This window comes from Sinocyclocheilus grahami, unplaced genomic scaffold, assembly GCF_001515645.1.
Source record: "Sinocyclocheilus grahami isolate Dianchi unplaced genomic scaffold, SAMN03320097.WGS_v1.1 scaffold196.1, whole genome shotgun sequence".
NCBI classification, from domain to species: domain Eukaryota; kingdom Metazoa; phylum Chordata; class Actinopteri; order Cypriniformes; family Cyprinidae; genus Sinocyclocheilus; species Sinocyclocheilus grahami.
In genome coordinates, this window is record NW_015505375.1 from 1,616,109 (window position 1) to 1,639,009 (window position 22,901).

General features: G+C 37.0%; 1 protein-coding gene across 1 annotated transcript in view; it reads right to left on the minus strand.

Moving 5' to 3' along the window:
• LOC107595092 (protein FAM189A1-like) overlaps nt 1-22,901 on the minus strand; it is an 84,981-nt gene that overhangs the window by 43,065 nt on the left and 19,015 nt on the right. The window contains exon 2 of the mRNA XM_016285405.1: nt 1,234-1,290. Coding sequence (XP_016140891.1) covers nt 1,234-1,290 — 57 coding nt within the window. The remainder of the gene's footprint in view (nt 1-1,233; nt 1,291-22,901) is intronic.

A 22,901-nucleotide genomic window follows, 5' to 3' on the forward strand; every position in this document is an offset into this window, starting at 1 on the left:
ACAACATCCCACCCATTTTGCAATCTGTAAACTTGTACATTCTCCATTAATGCTCCCTCCGGAGCCAGCCCATCCCACAGAACAAGAGGCATGAAAAATTCAGCCAGTGTGCCCAATCCCTGCTGCAATTATGCATGAGCAGAACGGCTGGCTGAACAGAGCAAAACCCAATGCATATACTTTACATTCCATTCCCATTCCACTGACTGCCAGGCTGGATCTGTGCATGCTCCGCTCAGACGTTCACGCTGTCTACAGAGCACTACATGACAGGCAATCAGAAGCCCTCCAGCTCCTTCCTGATAGTGCTCGCTGTGATAATGCCTTAGCATCACACAACCGAACAAATCCGCAGCAAAATTCAGACAGGGCAGAGGGCAAAGAGGAAAATTAGCCTCTGTAAGTCTAACATATATGTGCATGTCATGTACTGGTAACGGTATATTACGAATGGAAGAAAGAAATCGCCTAAATCGTTATTTCTGAACATTTAAATAACTTAAAAATCCCAAAAGGCGTAACAATACATTCACAACTGGGGGTTAATAAACATAATAATTCAAGAATTAAATAAGGATGCACAATATAACTATTATTGGCCAATATTAGATATATTAGATTTTTATTTTTTTTGATTGTACATGTATTTGATTTTACATGTTAATTTCCTCTACTTTGACATTCAGAATGCCTTTGCCATCGTCTAATGCGGAGTTAAAGCAGCACTATGTAACTTTTTCTGTGTTCAAAATTTGCAAAATGTATATAATGAGCGAGTACATCATGAATTCATCTTCCAAACCGCATTTTTGTCTTATTCAGAATCACTACAGTACAATTATAATAAGTACTTATATTTGGACTATTGTAGCCTGGTCCAGAGTAACGGAGTAACACATACCTGCGTGAATCGCCATAGACATAAACTTAGAGAAGTAGCTCCGGTTGGAATGTTCTTCTGCGGGATGTGTGCAGTTCTGTTTATTAACCGCTAGAGCGCCAAAAGTTACATAGTGCTGCTTTAAGGTTAATCTTTAAAAACGCTAATAATTGAATTAACACTGTTAAGTGTAATCTTTAGCAAATCTCAAAATGAATATCCATTCTTCATACTGTAAATAAATTACAAATTTTTATTAAATGTTTAGTTTTTAGCAGTTTAATAATTTATTCAGACAAACTAATACACGAAAACACTACATGCTTATTAGTATACTATTATTCATTTCTTACCACCAAAGAAAGTGGTCTTTTCCATGACACCACTCCGATCAGTCCAGACAAAAGCACCTGAAACAAAAAGAAAACAGATTTTTGAGACTAAAGAACAGAGCAGCACGTTCAACGCCAACACCGTCAAGTGAAATCACTTCTCAAGCATTAAAGGAAACAGAAGGAAGTGAGCTCCATCACAGGTGACTTTATCAATATTTCATGTGCAGGGAATGATATGGTCATCAGGATGGCAGGGAGGAGAATTCTGTGGATATGAAGGGTGTTGAAAAAAAATAGCGATAACATTAACTATTTTATATCCTCCGCATTTTGTTTCTTTCTGTTCTGTCTTTTTCTCCTTTACCCTTCATTAACCAGCAGCACTCCACTCAGTCTCTCTCTCTCATGCTCCTTCACCCTTTAACCTCTCAAGTCCAGCAGGCCTCTCTCCCTCATTCACACTTTTTACCCATGGGACCTCGGTGCTGTGCTATAATCACAGTGCCATCTCACATAAACCAACAGGAGCAGAGCATTAAATCCAATTTGGGAATGAAATGTTAGCAATGAAGCTGATGCTGTCAGCAGTTTATAATGTAAAATCAGGTTATGAATAATGCTACAGACGGAATTAAAACACTTAGGTATATATAGTGCTTCATATGTAGGAGGTGAATGCTGACTTATTCTCAGTCACTGAAATGTGTTTGCTGCCAAAAGAGAAGATCAGTGAGACTGAGGAGTCGATCGAACTGAAGATTATAGGATTATGCCATCGTGTGCAATCACACAAAGCTATGGGATTAACAAAGGAAAAGTGCAAAAAAAAAGAAATCTGATCAATGAGTAATTCAGAAAGAAAATATCAAAGAGAAAGCTTTTGTAAGGTATTGTTAAGCATGATTTGGTCTGCTAATTGGTCTGGCCAAGTCTCCAAAAAAAATACAATAACAAATCAACATTACATTAGTGCACTGTATTTTCAGAAATTATGCATGGGCCAGTAAGACATTTCTTCAACACAAATAATTTTTTTAATAACAAATATGACACGAGATTATGTTTTATGAGAGAGAGAGTGTGTATGACAGATGTTCAGAGAGATGATGTGAGAAACGGTTCACATTGTATTTGCTCTCTTGAATTATTGATCCTCTTTCAGAAGCAATTGAGAGGGAAAAAAGAGAGGGAGAAAACTAAACCAAGCTGCTGAGAAAGAGTCAGTTAAAGATAAGATTGAATGGCTGGTGTATGTGTGGAAAGATCAGCGGCACAAAAGAGCTCACTGAAAGGAATATTCAGGCGTTTTGCAAAATCAAATCCTATAGAAACGTCGCTTCTTCTGTTACATGACAACTTTAATTTTTTTTAAATAATTTATTAAATAAATTGATATTTCTAAATATATTCTAGTTACAATGTCCAATCTCATGATGTAACAGAAGTTAAGGTCTAATTTAAAGGAGTAATTTCATACTTTATATTGTATTATATTAATATATAATGTTAGTAGTTTTTGTGGATATTTTTGCTGATGTTCTTCTGATAGTTACATTTACATTCATGCATTTGGCAGATGATTTTATCATCTTACAATTACATTCAAGGTACTCATTTAATCAGTTATTGTTTTCCCTGGGAATTGAACCAATGGCCTTGGCGTTGCTAGCGCCATGCTCTACAGGAAGGCGCATTATAAATAAAACAGGCCTTCCATCATGAACAGATACCCAAATATTTTTACCTTTATCTGACTCAGGGTTTATAAAAATGTAAATTTATGTACTGAGGGATGAGTCAGAATGTTTGTCTGTGGTAAATTACAGCAAACCACAGATACTGTCAGAAACACACACACACACACTCACAGACAATGCCTATTAAAACCTGCTACCGCTTGAACCCTTCAACATCGTATGAATCCCCATTGACAAGTATCCCTTATTCTTATCTCTGTGCCTGAATTTAGTACATTTATAGCACATCAGGAGAGCAGGTTAATAACATGCTGTAGAGTGAGTTGGGCAGCAGAGGGTCAAACTGTAATACTCAGGTTTGTTGGACAATGCATAGGAGGAGGATATAGTTTAGGATAGAAGTTATGTGGCTCAACCTTTTTTGGCTCTATTTGAGGAGAAGTGTGTTAAATGACAGTCATAAAACATCTGCAGCCATCAATCCCATATTCCTTACTTCTCCAGAGATGCAGCAGAGCACATATTATGCCCTGGGTGGGGAGTCTTGCTGGTGATTTCCTGCCTGTGCGGTTGAATCGTTTTTTTTTTTTTTTGGAAAGAGCCAACGATAGCAAGCAATAATCAAAGAAGGATTTCACCCTCGGCTGCGCTCTCAACAGGATTAAGACGCACTACTCACCGACATTAGCCACTAAAGCCTTTTAGCTCAGTCAGCAGCGCTATGAGAGGAGAGAGAGCCCTTCAGTCAATTACCAGGGTACTGCTGCTCCGTCTAATATATGTACATGTCATACAGCCCATATCGCAAACACCACAAATGACAACTTGACTCTAAGGACCAGATTCAGCTCAAGTCCAGTCTGCTGAAACTAGACTATTAGGAAAAATCTGAGGGAGCACAAACTGTCAAACAGTGCTGGATCAAACACAGTGCGCTTTGAGAAATTGCTCTTGGCTGTCAAAATCAAGACTAAACTTGTAGTGGTTTGCATATTGAGTGTGGTCTGCAGTGAAAGGGTGCAGTGGGCGACTGGCTGCTTGAGGGATGCACACACTAAACTGTTTGCACAGCAGTGATATACAGCAACCCCCCTCCCCTAACACAGAAAGAGAGCGAGAGATACAGCATTTGAACTGAAAACTACAGGATGAGCTCAGTTAACACATTTTTGTTATAAAAACGCTGTTTTGAAATAATTCTAAAATGTCGAAACGTCCAGTTTTCTTGTTTGTGATTATAAACATTTTTAAAGGTTACAAAAATGTTTCTTACAGCATTCTACTTACTTTATTTTTTACCCCAAATTACATTATTTGAACATTTATTTTTAATATTCTAAGAACATTAAAATGCCCAGTTTTCTTGTTGTGATTAGAACATTATTTAAAGGTTACAAAAAACGTTTTTTAGAATGTTCAAGTACAAATAACATCATAAAGGATGTTGTGAGTGTCACGGGTTGTGTTGAAGCAAGGCAAAGGACACAGCAGGGAAAGTCCAAAACTCTCAATTTAATAGTGGACTCAAACTTAGGCAGATACACAAGGAAAAACACAACTTAGTATAACGGTGACCGAACAACGAGTGGCAAAAAAAGGGAGCAACTTAAATACAAAGACAGATCAGGATAATTAACTAAACAGGTGATTCGAGGTAAACTAATGAGGCTAAACGAGATCAGGAACATAACCAAATAAGGGCACACAGGAACTAAAACAAAACAGAAGACGGAAAACACAGAAACAAGGGGTGCTTCTCAAACGGAAGGCTGCATCCTCCGAAGGCTGCATATGTCTGCTGCCACGTCATCAAACGTCGCTGAAGGCCATCTCAGTCGCAAGGATCCTTGGAAGGCAGCCTTCCATTTCATGAAAATCACTGAGTACAGTACTGAGCTTGTCTGAATTTATTATGCAACGTAAGACAAAAATAATGTTTTTGGACATGAAAGGATAGATCTTATCTTTTGTTTTGGTGTAAATTACTTACTAAACGCTAAACTGCCAATAATTTAAGCCACGGGGGGAGACTAGACGACTGGGATTCATTGTATTGCATTAATAGAAAGCAAAATAATATAAAGATTTGTAATACAAAGTATTTTTTTTAAACTAAGTTTTATTAGTGTTTTTGTGCCGTGAGGGCGGGAATATATGTGACATAGCCACGAGCACTTACTAGACTCTCATTCTAGCGTTTAATGCCGAGGAGGACTCAAGCCTACAAGACTCTGAAGGACTTAACTAGGAAGGACGCAGCCTTCCGTTTGAGAAGCAACCCACGTGTCCATAAAAACTAAAATGGTGACAGTGAGAATGTTGATCTCAGAACATATTTACTCACCGTGTTGTTGTTGTTGTTTTTTGATAGATAGATTTAATGGTCCATTAATATGTTTTTTTTTTGTTATTTTGAGGAAGAAATTCAGTTCCGCTGTCAACCAAACAAGTGTGTTTGTTTTTGATTATTTAAAAAGAACTGGCTCATAAGCATCATTTGTTTGGGATTTCATTGGACTGCAGAGGTTGCACTGTATGGTTTTAATTGACTAAAATCAATCTCATAATAGTCATTCAATCAGGAATCAGACTGGACTGTACAGAACACTGGTCATGCTGTATTGTTTGGATCAATTAAAAGAACAGACTCATAGAGTAAGAGTAATTTGTTTGGAATCGGTTGGACTACAGGTCACGCTGTATGGTTCTGAGACACAACAAAGGACTGACTCATACATTAGAGTCATCCTTTCGGGAATCTAACTACACTGGTTGTGCTGCAAGGTTCTGAATCAGAAAAAAGAACGGTCTCATAAGAGTCATTCATTCAGGTGTTACCGGACTGTATTCAGTTGAGGTACACTTCCTTTCAAAATTTTGGGGTCAGTAAGATTTATTTTATAAATGTTTTTAAGAAATGTAATAATACATTGATGCATTAAATTGATAAAAGGTGACAGTAAAGATAATGTTACAAAATATTTCTATTTCAAACATTTTATTCATCAAAAAAAATAAATAAATCTGAGTTTCCACAAAAATATTGAGAGGCACAAATTTTCAAAAGTGATCATAATGAGAAATGTTTCTTGAGCACCAAATCAGCATATTCAAATTATTTCTGAAGGACCGTGTGATACTGAAGACTGAAGTAATAGCTGCTAAAAAAAATCAGCTTTGCCATTACAGAAATAAATTACATTTTAAAATGTATTAAAATGAAAAACAGTAATTTAAAATTGTAACATTTCAAAATATTACTGTACTTACTGTATTTCTGATTAAATAAATGCAGCCTTTGTGAGCAGAAGAGACTTCTTTCAAAAGCTTTTAAATATCTTACCAACCCCAAACCTTTGAAATGAAAAAAAAAATCAATTCTGACTGTGTGTGCAAAATGTAAATTATACAGTAATATATACACAGACATAATTCACTGAGTACACCCAAGTTTAAAGAGTCTAATATCAGCAATAAAAAAAAATGCTACAATGTTCAACATGCCCTTGACGGAAAGAACAAACAAAAATAGCTAATACAATTGGATGATCTTCCTGACTCAGCTCTGTACCGATAATCAGCATGATCTGATACTCTGAGACTGATGTTTTCGTTTTACATGATACCCTGAGGGTGCAACAAAACTATTCAGAAGCTGAGCATCCAGCACAAGAAAAGACAGACAGACAGAAGGCCAAAAATGATCAAATCAAAATAAGAGAACACAAGAACATGCACCACAATCTGTCAAGTCACTTCTACTCAATAGACTCAGCTACACTCAGCTGTTTAGACAGCTGCTGCTTGCTACTATTGTTCCGGCTGCAGTAAGGACATCAGCAGGCCTCTGATGATGGCAGCAGGATGGTCAAGTAAGTGAGAAGATTTCAACCGGGCTCATATGTGGCTGAACTGATGTCCATGTCGTGTGTTTGGAGAGAGTCCAAGATTTCTCATTTTCTCCTGCTGGTTTGTGTGAGAAGCACACATGCTCTCCTGACATCATCATGGAGAACGTGGGGTTCAGTTGCCTCAATTAAGAAGGAAACTGTGATTACATATATGTGCTTAAATATAAATAATGCATACTCCCACTGCCCACTGCAATGCCTGTGAATGACTTCAAGGCATATTTCTCAAGCCTAGCATCCCTCACACACATAGTAATGAAGGTGTGTGGACTATCATCTTGATTTACATACATATTTATGAAGGTGTGTGCATACTTATGAAAGCATAAAGCATCATCCATACTCGCATATGCATTTTATGAAGGTTTATGGCTCATCACCTTTATACTATAAGGCTCGAATTGAGTTCAATATGTAAAACATTTGGATGCATCCATAAATATGATAATGATCATCAAGGCTACGTGAGTGACTGAACGAAGGTCCTGGAATGAGGACACGACACACTTACACATCACTCCCTAAAAGGGACGGAAAGAAAGAGAGAGACAGAGAGGGACGGATGGGAACGGTGGTTCTGTTGCCGTGGAAACCCCTTTCTGGACACTTTCCAAGCTTTGTAATGATCTCCCATTTACCCCTCAGAGAGGAAGAGAGTGAAGTGACTCCTTCAATATCAACATGCAACACGCACTGTGCTGAACAGAGCTTCACTGTGAACCCCTGATCATACTCATATGAACACATATAATCATACGGCATAAGAACCATGTGATGTAAAAAAATAAATGCTACTTTCGCAATTTTCACAGGAGAAATTTCCCCATTCATTCTTGAACGTGGCGGATGTGTAGTAAACCGATTCTGCTCACACTCACTCTAGCAGCAGAGAACTGAAGCCCACCACTGACCGTATCATTGAACTCCAGATGGTATTCAGAAGCTAAACTCTTGGGCAGATTCGCTTCTATCTAATAACATTACAGAACCATCGCTGTCCTTGTCATAGATGTAATCGTGTTAGGTGGGGCACTCTTATCAGGTTGAACACATCTCACTGGAACAGCTAGAACATGTCCTGAAAAGGCATTTTTGTACAGGTTACAGGGAAGCTCGACTCAGTGTCGTGTGTCTGCATGTGTGAATACCTGCAGGGAGAAATATCGTGGATGTATGTGGTATACATAAGTAGAGCCGAGTATTGAAATATCGACATATTGCCCGATTCAATTTTGATTCACAAGCTCTGGATTTGATTCTGCTCTCATTTTTATTAGATTCCATTAATTTATTTCTGTCAAAATGTCCACTTCACATATATGAAGAAAATTCATTCTCCGCTAACACTATACATTATACATTGATGCATTATGAAAATAATAATTTAGAGATTATCAATAATTTCTAAATAAACAGATTATTTTATTCTGTAAGAATGCATTAAATTGAACAAAAATGACAGTAAAGGCATTTGTAATGTTACAAAACATCAAAACATTGCTATTTCAAATAAATGCCATTTACTCAAAAGGTTGTTCATCAAAAATAAATAAATAAAAAGCCTGAAAAAAGACACTCTATGGCAGTTTCCATTAAGTAGCTTCATTAAGCAGCACAACCATTTGAGCACCAAATCAGCATATTAGAATGATTTCTGAAGGGTCATGTGACACTGAAGACTGAGGTAATGATGCTGAAAATTCAGATTTTCCATCACAGGAATAAATTACCTTTTAAAATGTAAAATTTGAAATTGTAATAATATTTCACAATACTATTCCGTTGTTGCATTTTTGATCAAATGCAGCCTTGCTGAGCATAAGAGACTTCTTTAAAAATTAAAAAAATCTTACTGACCCCAAACTTTTGAATGGTAGTGCACACCCACACCTCTTTTTTTCTCTCTAATGCAATTCTAACCAAGTCTTCTCATAGGAATAGCAGTTTTTGAGAAAGTACAGTAGTAATGTTGCACAACAGTGCTTGTTATTTAAACTCTTTTAGTATCGATCCCTAGAACACCAGTGTACCACAAATCCAAACCTGAGTGTTTATGGAGGAGACACATCCAACTTTGGGACATATCAGGGAGAAATGTGTGCTCTTTCTTAATTAAATTGAACAATCCGGGGATTAAAACGAGTGTCAGTAAATCAGCTCCTGAAGATGGTGACATTCGGCAACTCCAGATATATCACATGGAAAACTGGCAGCCGAGAAATCCTTCTGGCTCGTTTCAAAGCAACCAGATCACATGACTCACTGTGTTCAATTTAGAAATTGCATTCTGCTGTCACAGGCACACCTCGCAAATGAATAAAGCTGTACCTGTACATATGGTCCCGTGCCAACAGCAGAACATTGCTTCAATTAATTAGAGTCACGTCAACAGCACTGAAATATGTTTTTTGGACTCAAAATATGGAATGAGAAAACTAGATGAATAAAAATGACAGGGAGAGGATTCTTTTGTTGGCTGGGTTGTGAATGTGTCTTTATGTATAAGACGGAGAGAGAGCACTTGTGTTTGCACTGTGACCTCTCCATCACGTTGGCTCTTGAGACACAGACTCCACCACCCTCAAACAGCTCTAAAGCTGCAGTTTATTCCAGCTCTAACAATGGAGCTCACAGGAGAAGGTCAAGGCCACCGTGATAGGCTGAGGGTTTTTGTTTTTTGTTTTAGCTCATTCAAAATGCACTATACACAGACTCATGGTTGCTCTCATCTGGCATCTGGATTCAGAATCTCCGTCATTCACCTCCTCTTCCTCACGTTCTCTCATTCCACAAACCATTATTCCCTCTCTAACATCTCACACGGTTCTGAGCTTAGAACAAACAGCTCATCCTCATTGCCATGGAAACAGTGGGACAACAGCAGGTTCCCTGGTGTTGCTGGGGGTTGGGCATCTCAATCATTCTTTCCCCCTCTCTCTCTTTCTCTCTCCCATACTGTTATTCACGTTCATCCACTTTCTGCACACAGATCCCCTCTGGAGACCCTGCCAGTATGCACACAGAGAATTCGTCTGATAACTACAACACCACAATAACCACAGAAACGGTTTGGAGTCTCTGCTCTGACCACTGATTGTCTTTAAGAACTAATTGGTGAACCTCACTAAACCTCTCAAGAACAAAACCAGTGTATACGCATTAAGGTATGGTAACATTAACAAAATTTCAGAAACATTTTGCAGGTAAAAAAGGTCACTTGCTTGCTAGGCATCGCCCCCCTACAAATGAAAAAAATCTCATAAAGGATATTATTTTTTACATTGGCTGGAATTAAAGGAAAGAAAAAGAAACTTTCAATCATTTTACTTCAATGAAAGGTTAGAATTTTGTGAATTTTTGGAATGAAAGATCAAACAGATAAATGATGCAGATTTATTTTCACTGCTGCCTTTGCTCATATTTACCAAGGGTGCCAATATTAGTGGAGGGCACTGTGTATATATAGCTGATATATATATATTGTATAGTTTGTATGTTATACACACACAAAGTGGGCAAAGTGGGACATTTCTGGTGACATTCTCTCAGTGGACAGCACTGTCCCTACTTTAATAGGCCTCTCTTGTCCAGCTTTTTGAATAATTGCAGAGCAACAGAAATTGAGACAGAATTAGATAAACAAAGCCAGCTGGAGCATCCACCATTACTCCCCGTCTCAAACTATTACAGCGTAACAGTCAAAACTACAGTGGCATTAAGAGAGAAAAAGAGCTTTTCATCAGAGCACTGCCTTACATTCAAAACACAGCCACCAATCATTTTTACACGGTAGGAGAAATATGGATCATGATGCTGATGATGATAGAGGGCATGAGGAGGAGAACGAGAAAGATGACAAACAGACTAATTAGGGAAGTTAAAGGGGGAGAGAGAAAGACTGAGCGAGAGAGATAGAAATCCTGTGCAGCAGGGACTTCTCCTCAGTAATTGAGATGGATTGTAGTGGGCAGAGAGGCCAGATGTGAAAAGAAGAGACTCTCACTGCGGGAACTATTCTCTGTCTCATACATTTTGTGCTTTAGAGATGACTTTAGCCAGTTTAATCAGTAATGACTTCTAAATTGAATTTAGCTCAAATTAAAAAAGCTAAATCAAATAGGAGATGGAGCGTGCTGTAAGCACTCCTGTGGATCACTCTCTTAAAACAGCTGAAGCTGGCTTTTCCACTTTATTCTTTTTCGACTAATAAAATGGATTGCAGCCTCTTGAAAGGAGGCCTTGACAAACAATCTCAATGTATATTCAAATTACGATTTGATTCATGTTGTATTGCCAAGTTTGAAAGCGCTGATACACAGAAGTGCCATTTTCAGGCCCAACAGACCCTTAACAGCTCCATTGTTTCCCCCCAAAAAACAGTGGACGTTTGATTCAAATGACAGCTAGTGGAAAATTCCCTTGAAAAATGAAAGAAAAATGTATCACTGGCAAAGACAGCAACACCTCACAATGGTTACCGTTGAAGTGTTTTCACACAGAGGAAGCTCTTTTCTTTTCTTAAAACACTAAATTATTTCAGAGTGCTTGAATAAAAAAATTAAAATAAAATTAACAATGTTTTGAACATCTAAAAATTGCAATTAAGGCTAAAGAGCTTCCATGATGTAATTATCTTGAAATGGCAACATGTACACTTACTGATGGAGCAAAACAAGATATCAAAGCGTGTGTCTGTTTGAGCATTTACAGGGCAGGAGGTCCTCATGGCACAGAACAAACATGCATAAAGGCTCCCATCACAGCTGGCAACCAGAGATGTGCATAACTATTATTGAAGTTGATGTGCCAGGTTTTAATTCATACACTGGTGGCCAATCAGAGAACATTGGGCCAGCTTAACCACACACACACACACACACAACAGAGGCAGGAGAACAGGAGCCAGTAAGACTCCCTGCAGGCTGGTTAGATCAATGGCAATAAAATACCATTGCTGATTGTTGTAAGACTGAATAAGTGTAAATCCTATTTGAAAATCAATACAGAAAAAAAGAGCTACAACTGCAAAAATTCATTGAGATACTTCATTTCTAAAATCTCTCAAGCACAAACCTGAAAGTGTAAAATACCCAGCTCTAAACGTATCAGCTTTACCTTTACACTGCTTTGAGTGAAATAAATAAAAATGAAAGAAAATAAAATTATTGTTTTCAAACCTGTCACATATCTATATGTAATTTGAAATCCGATTCATTTATAAAATCCAATCAAATTTTTGTGTCTGGGTTTGACACTTTTTAGTCATTCAATAAAGTACTAAATATTTTCTGGAATTCATAACATTAGCATAAGTCTTTTTTTGCCCATTCTTTCTTTTTAGAGATAAATATGTGACATTCAACGTGTAGTGACTAGTGACTATAAGTCCTACAGATTGGATATAAAAACCAACTTTAGATTTGTGTGTGAACAGTTCCTGTACCAAAGTATACTGACAGAACCAGGACTGTACTGGCATTTTTATTGGCATTGGTTGTCCTAGAACTTGATTGGTATGTACACTCTGGCTATCTGCTACTCATAATTCTTGGCAGTCTGTTCAATAGCAAAGTATCTTTAAAAAAAAAGACAAATGCCGAATATTAATCAGGGAATTGTTCTAGTGAGAACAGTATTAGTAGATGGAAGTGATCAGTAATATGAGGGTTATATTCTCACTTACAGAGCAGGTTGGATCGCTGGGAGAGCAATGAGAGAGAGCAGGACCTTGTGCATCAGGGACTGGAGAGAAACAGACAGCCCCAGTCACCCACAGGCTACAGAACGCATCTGAGATAAAGCAGAGCACTAATGTCTGCTCACAAACACAAACACATTTCGCTAGAGAGAGAGAAGTCTACTTATTTTTATATATAGCTAGTTATAAATACTAACATAACCCACACAAACATCCTAACAGAAAACTTTATGCATTTTTACAAAAAAACAATATACATATACTTTATACAGTTTATACCAATAGTGTGTATGTGTATGTTAGACCGGCTTAATGTGTTTATGTCGTATGTTAGACTAGTTTAAGTGTTTATGTAGTTAATAAAACCTTACTTGTATCACACTTGACGTGTTCATTGTTTGCTCATAACCGGAGTCAATAATCATGCAGATTTACGTTACAAGCTTATAGAATTGTACAGTAAGAAAGTTATTTCCCTTAACCAGGAAATTAACGTTCTTAGAATTGACAAGACAGTTGACCCTGAGTGGTCAGCTAAATATCTACAGCGGATCTAATATATGAATAGTTAATTATAACTAGTTATGGTTAATTATTCATATTTCCCCATGAGCTGATTCGCTACAAAGGACATCCTCAAAAGGAGGTTTTGTTATTTGTTTTCAAAATATTTTAAGTAGGTACATACAAACACACTCATTTACATTTCAACACTCACGTCAGTGTTTGGTTACATTTTTCCTCGATAAAATAATAACAAGAGTTCAATAAATGTTCGATATAATGTTTATGCGGCAAAAGCGGAAAGGAACAGTGCTACTCATTTGAACCTCACCACACAGACTATTTATCCGCTCAGCTCAAAGTTCAATCGGCAGGAGTAAGGTATTCCTGCAATACCGGAGGCTGCAGTTTTCGGACCGCATTTCTAGGACCCCATAGCTTTTTTTTTTTTTTACAGTTACTGTTTATACTTTTTTATAACACTTGCTTTTCAATTCTTTATTTGTATTATTATTTTTAAGTAATTATTTAGTTGTTTAATTGTATACCTTTAGTTATTGTCCTCACCAAACCCTAACCCTAAACATACCCGTTGGTAACCCTCTTGAAATATTAACCTAATTTGTTTCAATATATTCTATATGTATTCTGTTTTTAAATTCAGTTTTCTTGGAAAGAACGACTTGTGTCTGTGTGAGACTTCAGTTCATTAGCCGCAGCGCAGAGCTTCACTTCTGATGTGTGACCCACTTTACAAAGTGCATGGTAAAACAACTGCGCTACAAATGAGTGTTTATTAGTATGTTAATATATTTAAAATGATTTGAAAACAAATACCATTTAACAACATCCAGCAGCAGAATGAACTGTTTTTGCACAGCTAAATAGACTAATAAATGGAGATTGCTGACACCGCCTCGCACACTCCCAAGTTCACTCTAGCTCATATACGTTTAAAAAAAAAGTTTCTAGTCTTTGCATCTGTTTGTTTGATGTTTGAATCAGGTCTCCTCTGTAGGAATAGAATTGGCTAAGGTGGTGCTGTCACAAAAAATAGGGTCCTAGAACTGTGGTCCTGAAACTGCAGTCTCCGGTATTCCAGTATCCGGATTTACCATAGTAACACTAACTGCAACATGGTATTAAAGGAGTAATGGAATTTACAGTATTTTTTGATTAAGCTAGAGCGTTTGTGCATTTATACTACATGTATTTAGACTACTGTTTTTCATACAAATACCTAGAAACCATATATAGTTACATGTTTATTCCATGTTTTAAAAAGTGCAACACATATCCCAAAAGAAGCACCTGCAGAAACATCAAATGAGAACAGTAGCAATCAAGAAGACGCTGTTTGCAGGTTCATCTGAGTCTCTCTAAGTATGTGTGTGTAGTGATCATTTACAGTTGGACACACTGGGGCAAGTTCAAATTCTGTTTATTTACCCATGTAAATTTCTGGTTGATCAGGCTCAAACAAAAATGATTGTTTTAGTCTATAATGAAAACTGTGTAATACTTGTGCTTGATGAAAAATTCATTTTTAATTTGACAAAATGTATTCTTCTCAAGTAACGGAGGTTAATGCATAGCATAGTGGATGTTTGAATTTGAAATTTTGTCTCTTGTTTAACTAGTACGGAAATAATGAAGATAGTCAGTTCATCTTGGCTTGGTCTAGCCCTGGTTATTATATTATGAGGCTCATTCAGTGGACATCAAATCTGTGAGCTTCTTCCCTTCAGAAAGGGTATGTGGTTGAGACTGCAAGAGAAACATGAAGAAGGAATGAAGGAGTGTGGGCTTTATGAGTGTTCGTCTGGAAGTAGCACTAAGGAGGACCACATTTCACCTCTCTCTCCCCAGAGGATTATTAATAGATCTATAACAACCCACCTCCCTCCCTGCTGTTAATCTACCAGCCAACATGTGTTACATACACAAATGCATGATTACACACATCAAAAAATCAGTAAGAAATGCGTCTACATTGAAGTGGCTTTCCATTTAGTTTATTGGCAGACATTTCCTAACCAAAGCAACCAACAGCAAACAGAAAATTGGCGCTTATTACTTCAGCATATGTATAACAAGATAAAGCCTAGATGTGCAAATGCAATTACTGCAGCAGTATTTGTACATAAATTTAATAATCTGATAATATAAATAATATTAAATATATTTGTATAATATAATAATACATTTTTAATGATTGCTCAGTGTTAAGAATCAATCACATTTTTGGGTGAGAATGTCAGAGAGCAAATACACTGTAGTCTCCTAAACAAATATGAATTACTACAACATGGCAAAAGAACTATGAGTGACTCACTTCTATTTCAATATAATAAAAATAAAAATCTGAAGGGTAAGCAGAAAATGAGATAAAGATTAAGAAATTCACACCACTTCAGAGACTAAAAGAAAAGTGATGATCTAAAGAGAATCCTGCTGAGTGTGAGCACAACAAAGAGATCTGCTCATCTTATTCTGAAGCTTTTTCCACCACACAGATGTGCACACAGAGACTTACACAAGACGGAAAACACACAGAAAACACCTGCTCCCATTCAAAGCATTACTAACCCTCTTAATTTATACAAGTGCAGCACAAATCAATAGGGTTTAGGTTCCAGAAAACAATATTGGTAAGACGACAGATTTTCCATTTAAAAAAAGAGGGCATTATTGCTCTTTTGGGATATGGCTGTAATTTTGTGTATCGATCAGGATTCTGGAATGATCTGAAATAATCTATGGCACTGTAGAAGTAAGTTTACAGTAAAATACTGCCAATTGATTCTTTTTCAAAAACAAAACAGAGATCTATAATATTTATTTGCCAGATATTACAGGCTATAATATTTGCTCCCAATCAATCATGATTGGAAATCATGCTATATGAAAATGTTTCAATTAAGGGTCAGCATTTCAGTTTATGTTTATTATCTACATAATTCATTTAGAGTCTTATTATTCATTTTGCCTTTAATGAAACATTTAAATAAATTGTTTTCCACCAGCAAACAAACACACGTTCATTAAATCTAAATAAGCATACATTTTTTTCCAATAATAATGAACCATGTGACACAAACATTAAAAAAAATATTAATATGTGGAGGAACACGGAGCTGTGTTATGCTAGTCTGGAGGGGAAAAAAAATAAAAAATAAATAAATCTTGTCCAATGGTTCAAAAGTCCAAAAGGAAATGTGGGGTGTCAATCATGCACTCTTTTTTTCCCCATTGACCACATAAAAATAAAAATCAGCAGGTTCCATTTTGCAAAGTTAAGTTCAATTACTTGTCTGTAATGGGACATATGACCACTAATTTCACAGATCAAAGAAGGAGTATGCATACGTCAGCATACAAACTGAGTGAGTGAGCACTCTTTCAATCCTCTCTAAGCCACTTTAAAGACCTTCATTTTTGTAATGAAATGCTGCATTACAAATCACGAGTAAGAAAGTGACAGAATGGCATTAATATTATCTCAGTCAAAAGGGATGAGGTAACTGAAAGATCAACTGAAGTAATTCCAAGTCATTACAAAGTGTGGGTTTATCTAACAAAAATGTAAAAAAGCCACAAGACACGCATTTCAGGCACAAAGCGGAGTGCCTAAAACCCTCTTAACTACATTCAAATAAATAAATGCTATAAAATAAAATAAATTATTACAGCCTCTTGTAGCTTAGTCGCTTTATGAAATTGTGATATGATAAACGACATCAATTTTCAATAAACACTTAAAGGGATAGTTCACCCCAAAATGAAAATTAATTCTGTCAAAATTGATTTCTTTCTTCTGTTAAACACAAAAGAAGATATTTTGAACAATGTTGGTAACTAAACAGTTTCTGGTCCCCCATTGACTTCAATAGCCTTTTTCCCACACACTATGGAAGTCAGTGGGGACCAGCAACTGTGTGGTTACCCACATTCTTCAAAAATGTCTTCTTTTATGTTCAGTAGAAGAATGAAACTCATACATGTTTGGAACAACTTAAGGCTGAGTAAATGACAACAATTTTCATCCATCCCTTTATCTGTATTAATATGGTCTTAGAAAAAAAATTGCACTCCCAAGAAGTAATATAATTTCAATTCAATTCATGTTTCTTTGTATAGCAAAGCAGCCTTACAGAAAACTATGGAAGCTTTTGTTTCCATCCAGGATTCTTATAGAGTCATTCAGATGATACATATTAAATATTTTTCATTGTTCTGTCATTTATTCACACTGAATGCAGGATACATGACAAGCAATATTACATTTTGCTATTCAGCCAAACACCTTTTCTGGATGCATGCCAATGGCACCTTCATTTAACGGGAGGATGAGGGAGCATACAAATAGTCGTGTCAAGTTGAAACTCCTCATTGTCACCACCATTAATCAATGGCTCCATTTACAAATTATGTTTACTGTTATTATAGCATTAAGAAGCCATTACGTTTATTAACGCTGCATGTGTAATCAGCTGTCAACTTCTCCTCACTCTGCTTGACTCTATTGCCCTGAGCACTTCTGGATATCAGCTGGTCTTGCACGTGGGTGCTAAAGATTTCAGAAAGCACAGACATTTTCTGTTAGGAAGAAAAACGTCAAAAAAGTCTCCCAACAATAAACCATGACATGTCAGTTCCAAAAAACACAGTTCCGCATCACCACCACAACAGACCCTCAAAACCATCCATTAAGGACCTTCACACTATACAGAGACACTTTTCACACAAACAGGCCTATTTGAGGATATTAAAAGACATTCAAAGAGTAGGACATTATTACCCTCTTTTTCATGATACGCAAGGAGACTGTACTTCAACCTGGCAGTCTGACACCTCACTTAACGCCCTGCTCTGGGTGAAATATACTGTAATTATACAGACACCGCATTACTTTATTTGACCATTTATCAAAGAGATTTTGCAGCACCATAGAATTATTACAGCATTTTGAAGATATAGATCTGTCAGATTTGCAACTCAAGGTAGAATGAACTATATTTACTGCACTTCATTCACTTCATTGTATCATGATGTCTGTCAGCACATATGTTTCAGAGAGAAAGCTATATATGAATATCCTTGAACAGAATCCTTCCTTAATCTCAGTTCCCTAAAGGTTCATGCAACAAACATGCAGTGGTATAAACTATCCCCATGTATCTCAATACCAGCCATCCACCATTATCATCATAGCTCCACATGTGGAAAGCACTAAATTGCAAAAAAAATATTTTCTTGACAAGTATTTTTGCCTCGCTAAAAATGTCTAAACATCATTAAGACAAGATAGATTTAATTGAGAAGCAAAACTTTGGTTTAAAAATATAATGATAAGGCTTGTTTTCGTAAATATATCTTGAATTAAGTTTACTATCCCATTGGCAATTTTTATCACTTTACAAATACCTCGTCCACACATGGGGAGAATTAAACTGCAAAAAAAGTATTTTCTTAATCATTATTTTTGTCTTGATTTTGCCTTGCTAAAAATATCTAAATATCATTAAAGAAAGACAGATCTACTTGAGAAGCAAAATTGTGCTTCCAAAAGATAAAGCTTGTTTTCAAAAAATATATCTTGTATATAGTGTATATATTAACTGTCACGCCTCTGGACTGTTTGTGTGTGTTTTTTCTCCCCATGTGCTCCCGTGACCCAGTTCCTCCCTTGTTTGATTGTGTTCATTTGGTTCAGGTGTGTTGTGTTAATTGGCCTAATTTCCCCATGTATTTAAACCCTAGTCTCTGCAGTCTATGTTTGTCAGGTCTCAAACGTCATGTTCGTGTGTTACAGCCATTCCTAGTGTGGATTACCCCCTTGTTTTAGATTTATTAAAGACTGTTTCTCTGATCCACGTCTCCGTCATTCTCTCCAACACAGAGTGTGACATTAACTCATTGGCAATTGTCTTCTTCATATATTTGTCTGTTTGCTTTACGCATAAAACTCTTTATTTTTTAGATTTATGCTAAAAACTAGAAAACACAATAAGGACTTAAAAATAAACTTAATTTGCGATATATTTTCTGAGCAAGAATTAATATCTTATGCAACTTCAAGTAAATTAATCCTATTTTTTAAATGTTTAGCTACAGTTACTGGAAAACAATATTTTTTTTTGACACAAAAGAAAGAAGAAAATTACCAGTGCTCACCAGGATCAATTGCAGCATGTGCCAGGCAGCCAATCTGCATAAAATCTAAACCCTACTGCTTTTTAATCACACAGACATGCATGATATTGTCCATCTTACACCAACAAGAGCACCAGAAGTGTGTGATTGCTACAGTTGAGCCATGAAGGACAGCATAAGTATGAATGGGTAGCACTAGGTATATGGGATTCAGAATATAGAGAATGTGAGAAGATTCTCTACAGTGGCTACATCTGTGGACTCTAAAACTGAGATGGGAGGGATCATTAGCGCAGTTTCACCACACAGCTTTACCCTGCCAATGACAAGCAAGGAGACATACATCTCAGGAGAAAATTAAAATAGAGAAAGTGGCAGGAGATACATACCGGGGTGAATGAGAACACTAGAGCAAACCTTTCCTCCCCAGAACAGAATAAATGACAGGAGGATGGATGCAGGCTGCAACAAAGGCACAATATTGAGGTATCCATCATCACAGTGCATCTGTGGACCTCATATATCTGGTGCTACTTTAGGACACATGCCTCTTACCGTATGCTGTGCTACAACAACAAACACTGTTTTTCCCCAATGCCTTTATATAGATTCGTTTAGGGGACCCCATCAAAGGCAAAATGCACCATCCCAACTCATCTACTCCCCGCAGCTGCTATAAAACCGCTGTACCTTTTTGGTGTCCCTTCAGAAGATGCTTCAAGGGAAGCTTTGATGTGTTTTGAAGCGCTGTGTCTCACATCAAAAGAAATAGCAGCGGATGTGATCAGCAGCACTGTGCTGCCGAGGACAGTTTAGTTGCACTCTCCCCCACCGCCAAAAAACACATGAGATAACAGGGATATCTCACTGAGAGAAGATGTCGTGTAGGTGGTGAGTATTGCATCACGATAGTAGATACAGTGCTTACACTTTACAATGTCTAGACTGCTTATTTGATAATGACTAAAAATTGCTTTTTTTGAAGTCAGGCCTCCTTGGGGATCTCAAATCAAGATATTGATGTATCTTGCTATCCATGCTAGCAGAATTACAGCAGTCGTCATGAAGCGTTTATGGTGGCCAGCATCACCACTAATGAAATGGATATGATGGCTTTTGGATTAGTGCAGCTGAATCTGTGGGCATTTGCACACATGTACATTTGAGTGTGTCAGTAATCGAGTTTCTCCCTCTTTCCTTCCTGTGCGGCCATCCTCTCTTCTCCACCGTATCTGAATGCTACACTCTCTACTTTCACAGTTGTTTGGCATCTCAGGGTTCCCTCGGTGCCTCTGTGCTGATCCACGGCGAGTTCTGTGCTAAGTGTGCAGGGATCCAAACATTTCCTCATTTTCAAACCAGCAGCTGTCAGGGAGCATATGAGTAACAGCTGAATGATCCACGTCACGAGTGCTGAAGCAGGCCGCTCCTCAGAAGAATTACAGTTGAACTCTGGGTGAGTCAGCAAGAGAACAGAACACAACCCACAAGAGTATAATGACATAAAATCCTTAAAAAATATATAGATTATTTTGGGGGGGTTGGGAATCCATGTTATAGCCCCTCCCACAGTTCAAAGTTATTTTTGTGTAGAAAATGCTGATCAAATACCCATAGGCGGAGAGCCAGAGAGCCTAATTTCTTTTTGAAAGTAGAAAAACTTTTCACATAGTTTAATTTTCTATCCTAAAAATGTTTAATAATGATAAATAAGCTGAATCTTTCAAATGAGAAAAAAACATTAGTCTACAATATTAGCAGTAATGGTAAAAGTCATTGCAAGCTGTTGTGAAAACTTAAATTATATTAATTTTCTTTCAGCTTATGAATAAAAGTTTTATTCAAAAAGAATTAAAAAAAAAAACCTCTTGCTCACTGTACTGTCTACCATGTATTAAAATAACATTACCTTTCAAAACTTGGGGTAGTACTTTTTTTATTTTTTTTTATTAATACTTTTATTCAGCAAGGAAATGTCAAATTGATCAAAAGTGACAGTAAAGACTTTTACATTGATTAATTTTTTTACATTTATGAATTTTTATTTATGTATTTATTTTGTGTGTGTGGCCTCGGGGGAGGGTTGTAGGTGGGGGTTTTGTTGATTTGTTTTGTTTCTTGTTTTCCCTCTTATCAGACATCCTGTCTCATTTTGGAACTGAGGTAATACATTTTAAATCTCTGCCAAATTTAATATAAAAAATAAAAAAACACAGAAAAAAAGAAATGTTACCAAAGCACTAAATCAGCTTATTAGAGTAATAGAGTGATGGCAGCTGAAAATTCAGCTTTGCCATCACAGGTATAAAATACACTTTAAAATATAGTAAAATAGAAAACAGTTATTTTAAATTGAAATAATATTTCAATTTAATAGATTTTACTTTATTTTTGATCAAATAAATGCTGCCTTGGTAAGAGATTTCTTTCTTATTGAATCTAACTGAACCCAAACATCTGAAAAGTATTATATCTGAAACTGTACATATGATGCAAAACTAAACATTTTGAATAGTGGTGTACTATACCTGTATGTGTGTGTGGGGGGGGCTTCACCTTGGAGGAAAAACAAGTCTAGCTAAAACTCTTCCCAATTTTCCAATGTGAGAAATTGATATAACAAGATAACGTGTTTAACTGTAAGATTCAACCAATAAATAGACCAAGCAAAATTCACTGAAAAATATTGGGTGAGTCCTCCATTAGCATTCACAGTTGTGTGTACCCCTGACTCAACTGAAGCACTATTGCTATTAATCAGGCATTAGAAGCAGCAGCACCATCAGCCTCGTCCTCACAGGTCAGACAGTGTGAGAGCTCAAGAATGTGAGTTACATGCTGCTCAGCCTCGGGTTTGGAAAAGCAGGTGAGAGTGACATCCAGACATCAGAGCAGACGCATGACCTGACACCAGAGACAGGTGGCACAGAGAGAGGTCACGCAAGTTACAGCGGAATAAAAAAAGTGTTTTATGCTGAATTTACTTATGAGAAGGCACATGTCTGCAACATATTCTGTACTGAATTTGAAGGAAATATGATAAAATGTTATTGGCAACTGGAATCATCATTAAATTAGTCAAGATATTTCATAAACAAATCAGTGATGGCTGGCTGATGGGCAAAACTTTGTGAATGACAGGCTGATTTCAATTCTGCGGGGGGGCTCCTTGTGAGGAATGTTGTCACAGGGTAATCGAAAATGTGTCCTTCTAAACGCCTTCCACTCCCATTTTTGCTCCTGTTCCCATTCTATCTCTCTCTCACACACACACTCCTCTTAGTCTCTTTCCGCCCTCATCTATCTTAATCTCTCCTCCTCATCACTCATAAGACACCCTTAGCAGTTTCCCACTGGTGGTTTGGACAGGAAAGGTTTTGGCCAGGTGGTTGGTGCTTTAAAAGGTCAGGGCCGGTGAGGACAGTCGCTCCTGCAGAGCTGCTTCCCTCTCTTCTAGGTCCTGGCAGTAATGTACGTCCGTGATTTCAGCCAAGAGACAAAGACCAACAGCATCTCTCTGTAGTTCATAACACTACTGCCAGGACCAACTACTCTGTATCATATGTTTTCTTCTCTTTCATGATGAATCTGTTACTTAACTTCTTTATTTAAGATCTCTCTGCTTTTTTTCTGCATTTAAAGAGTAATGTCCATTATGGATGTGAAATGGAGATGCTAAAGCATCATTACAGTGATGAAGTCAGACTTTTTTTAGGTACA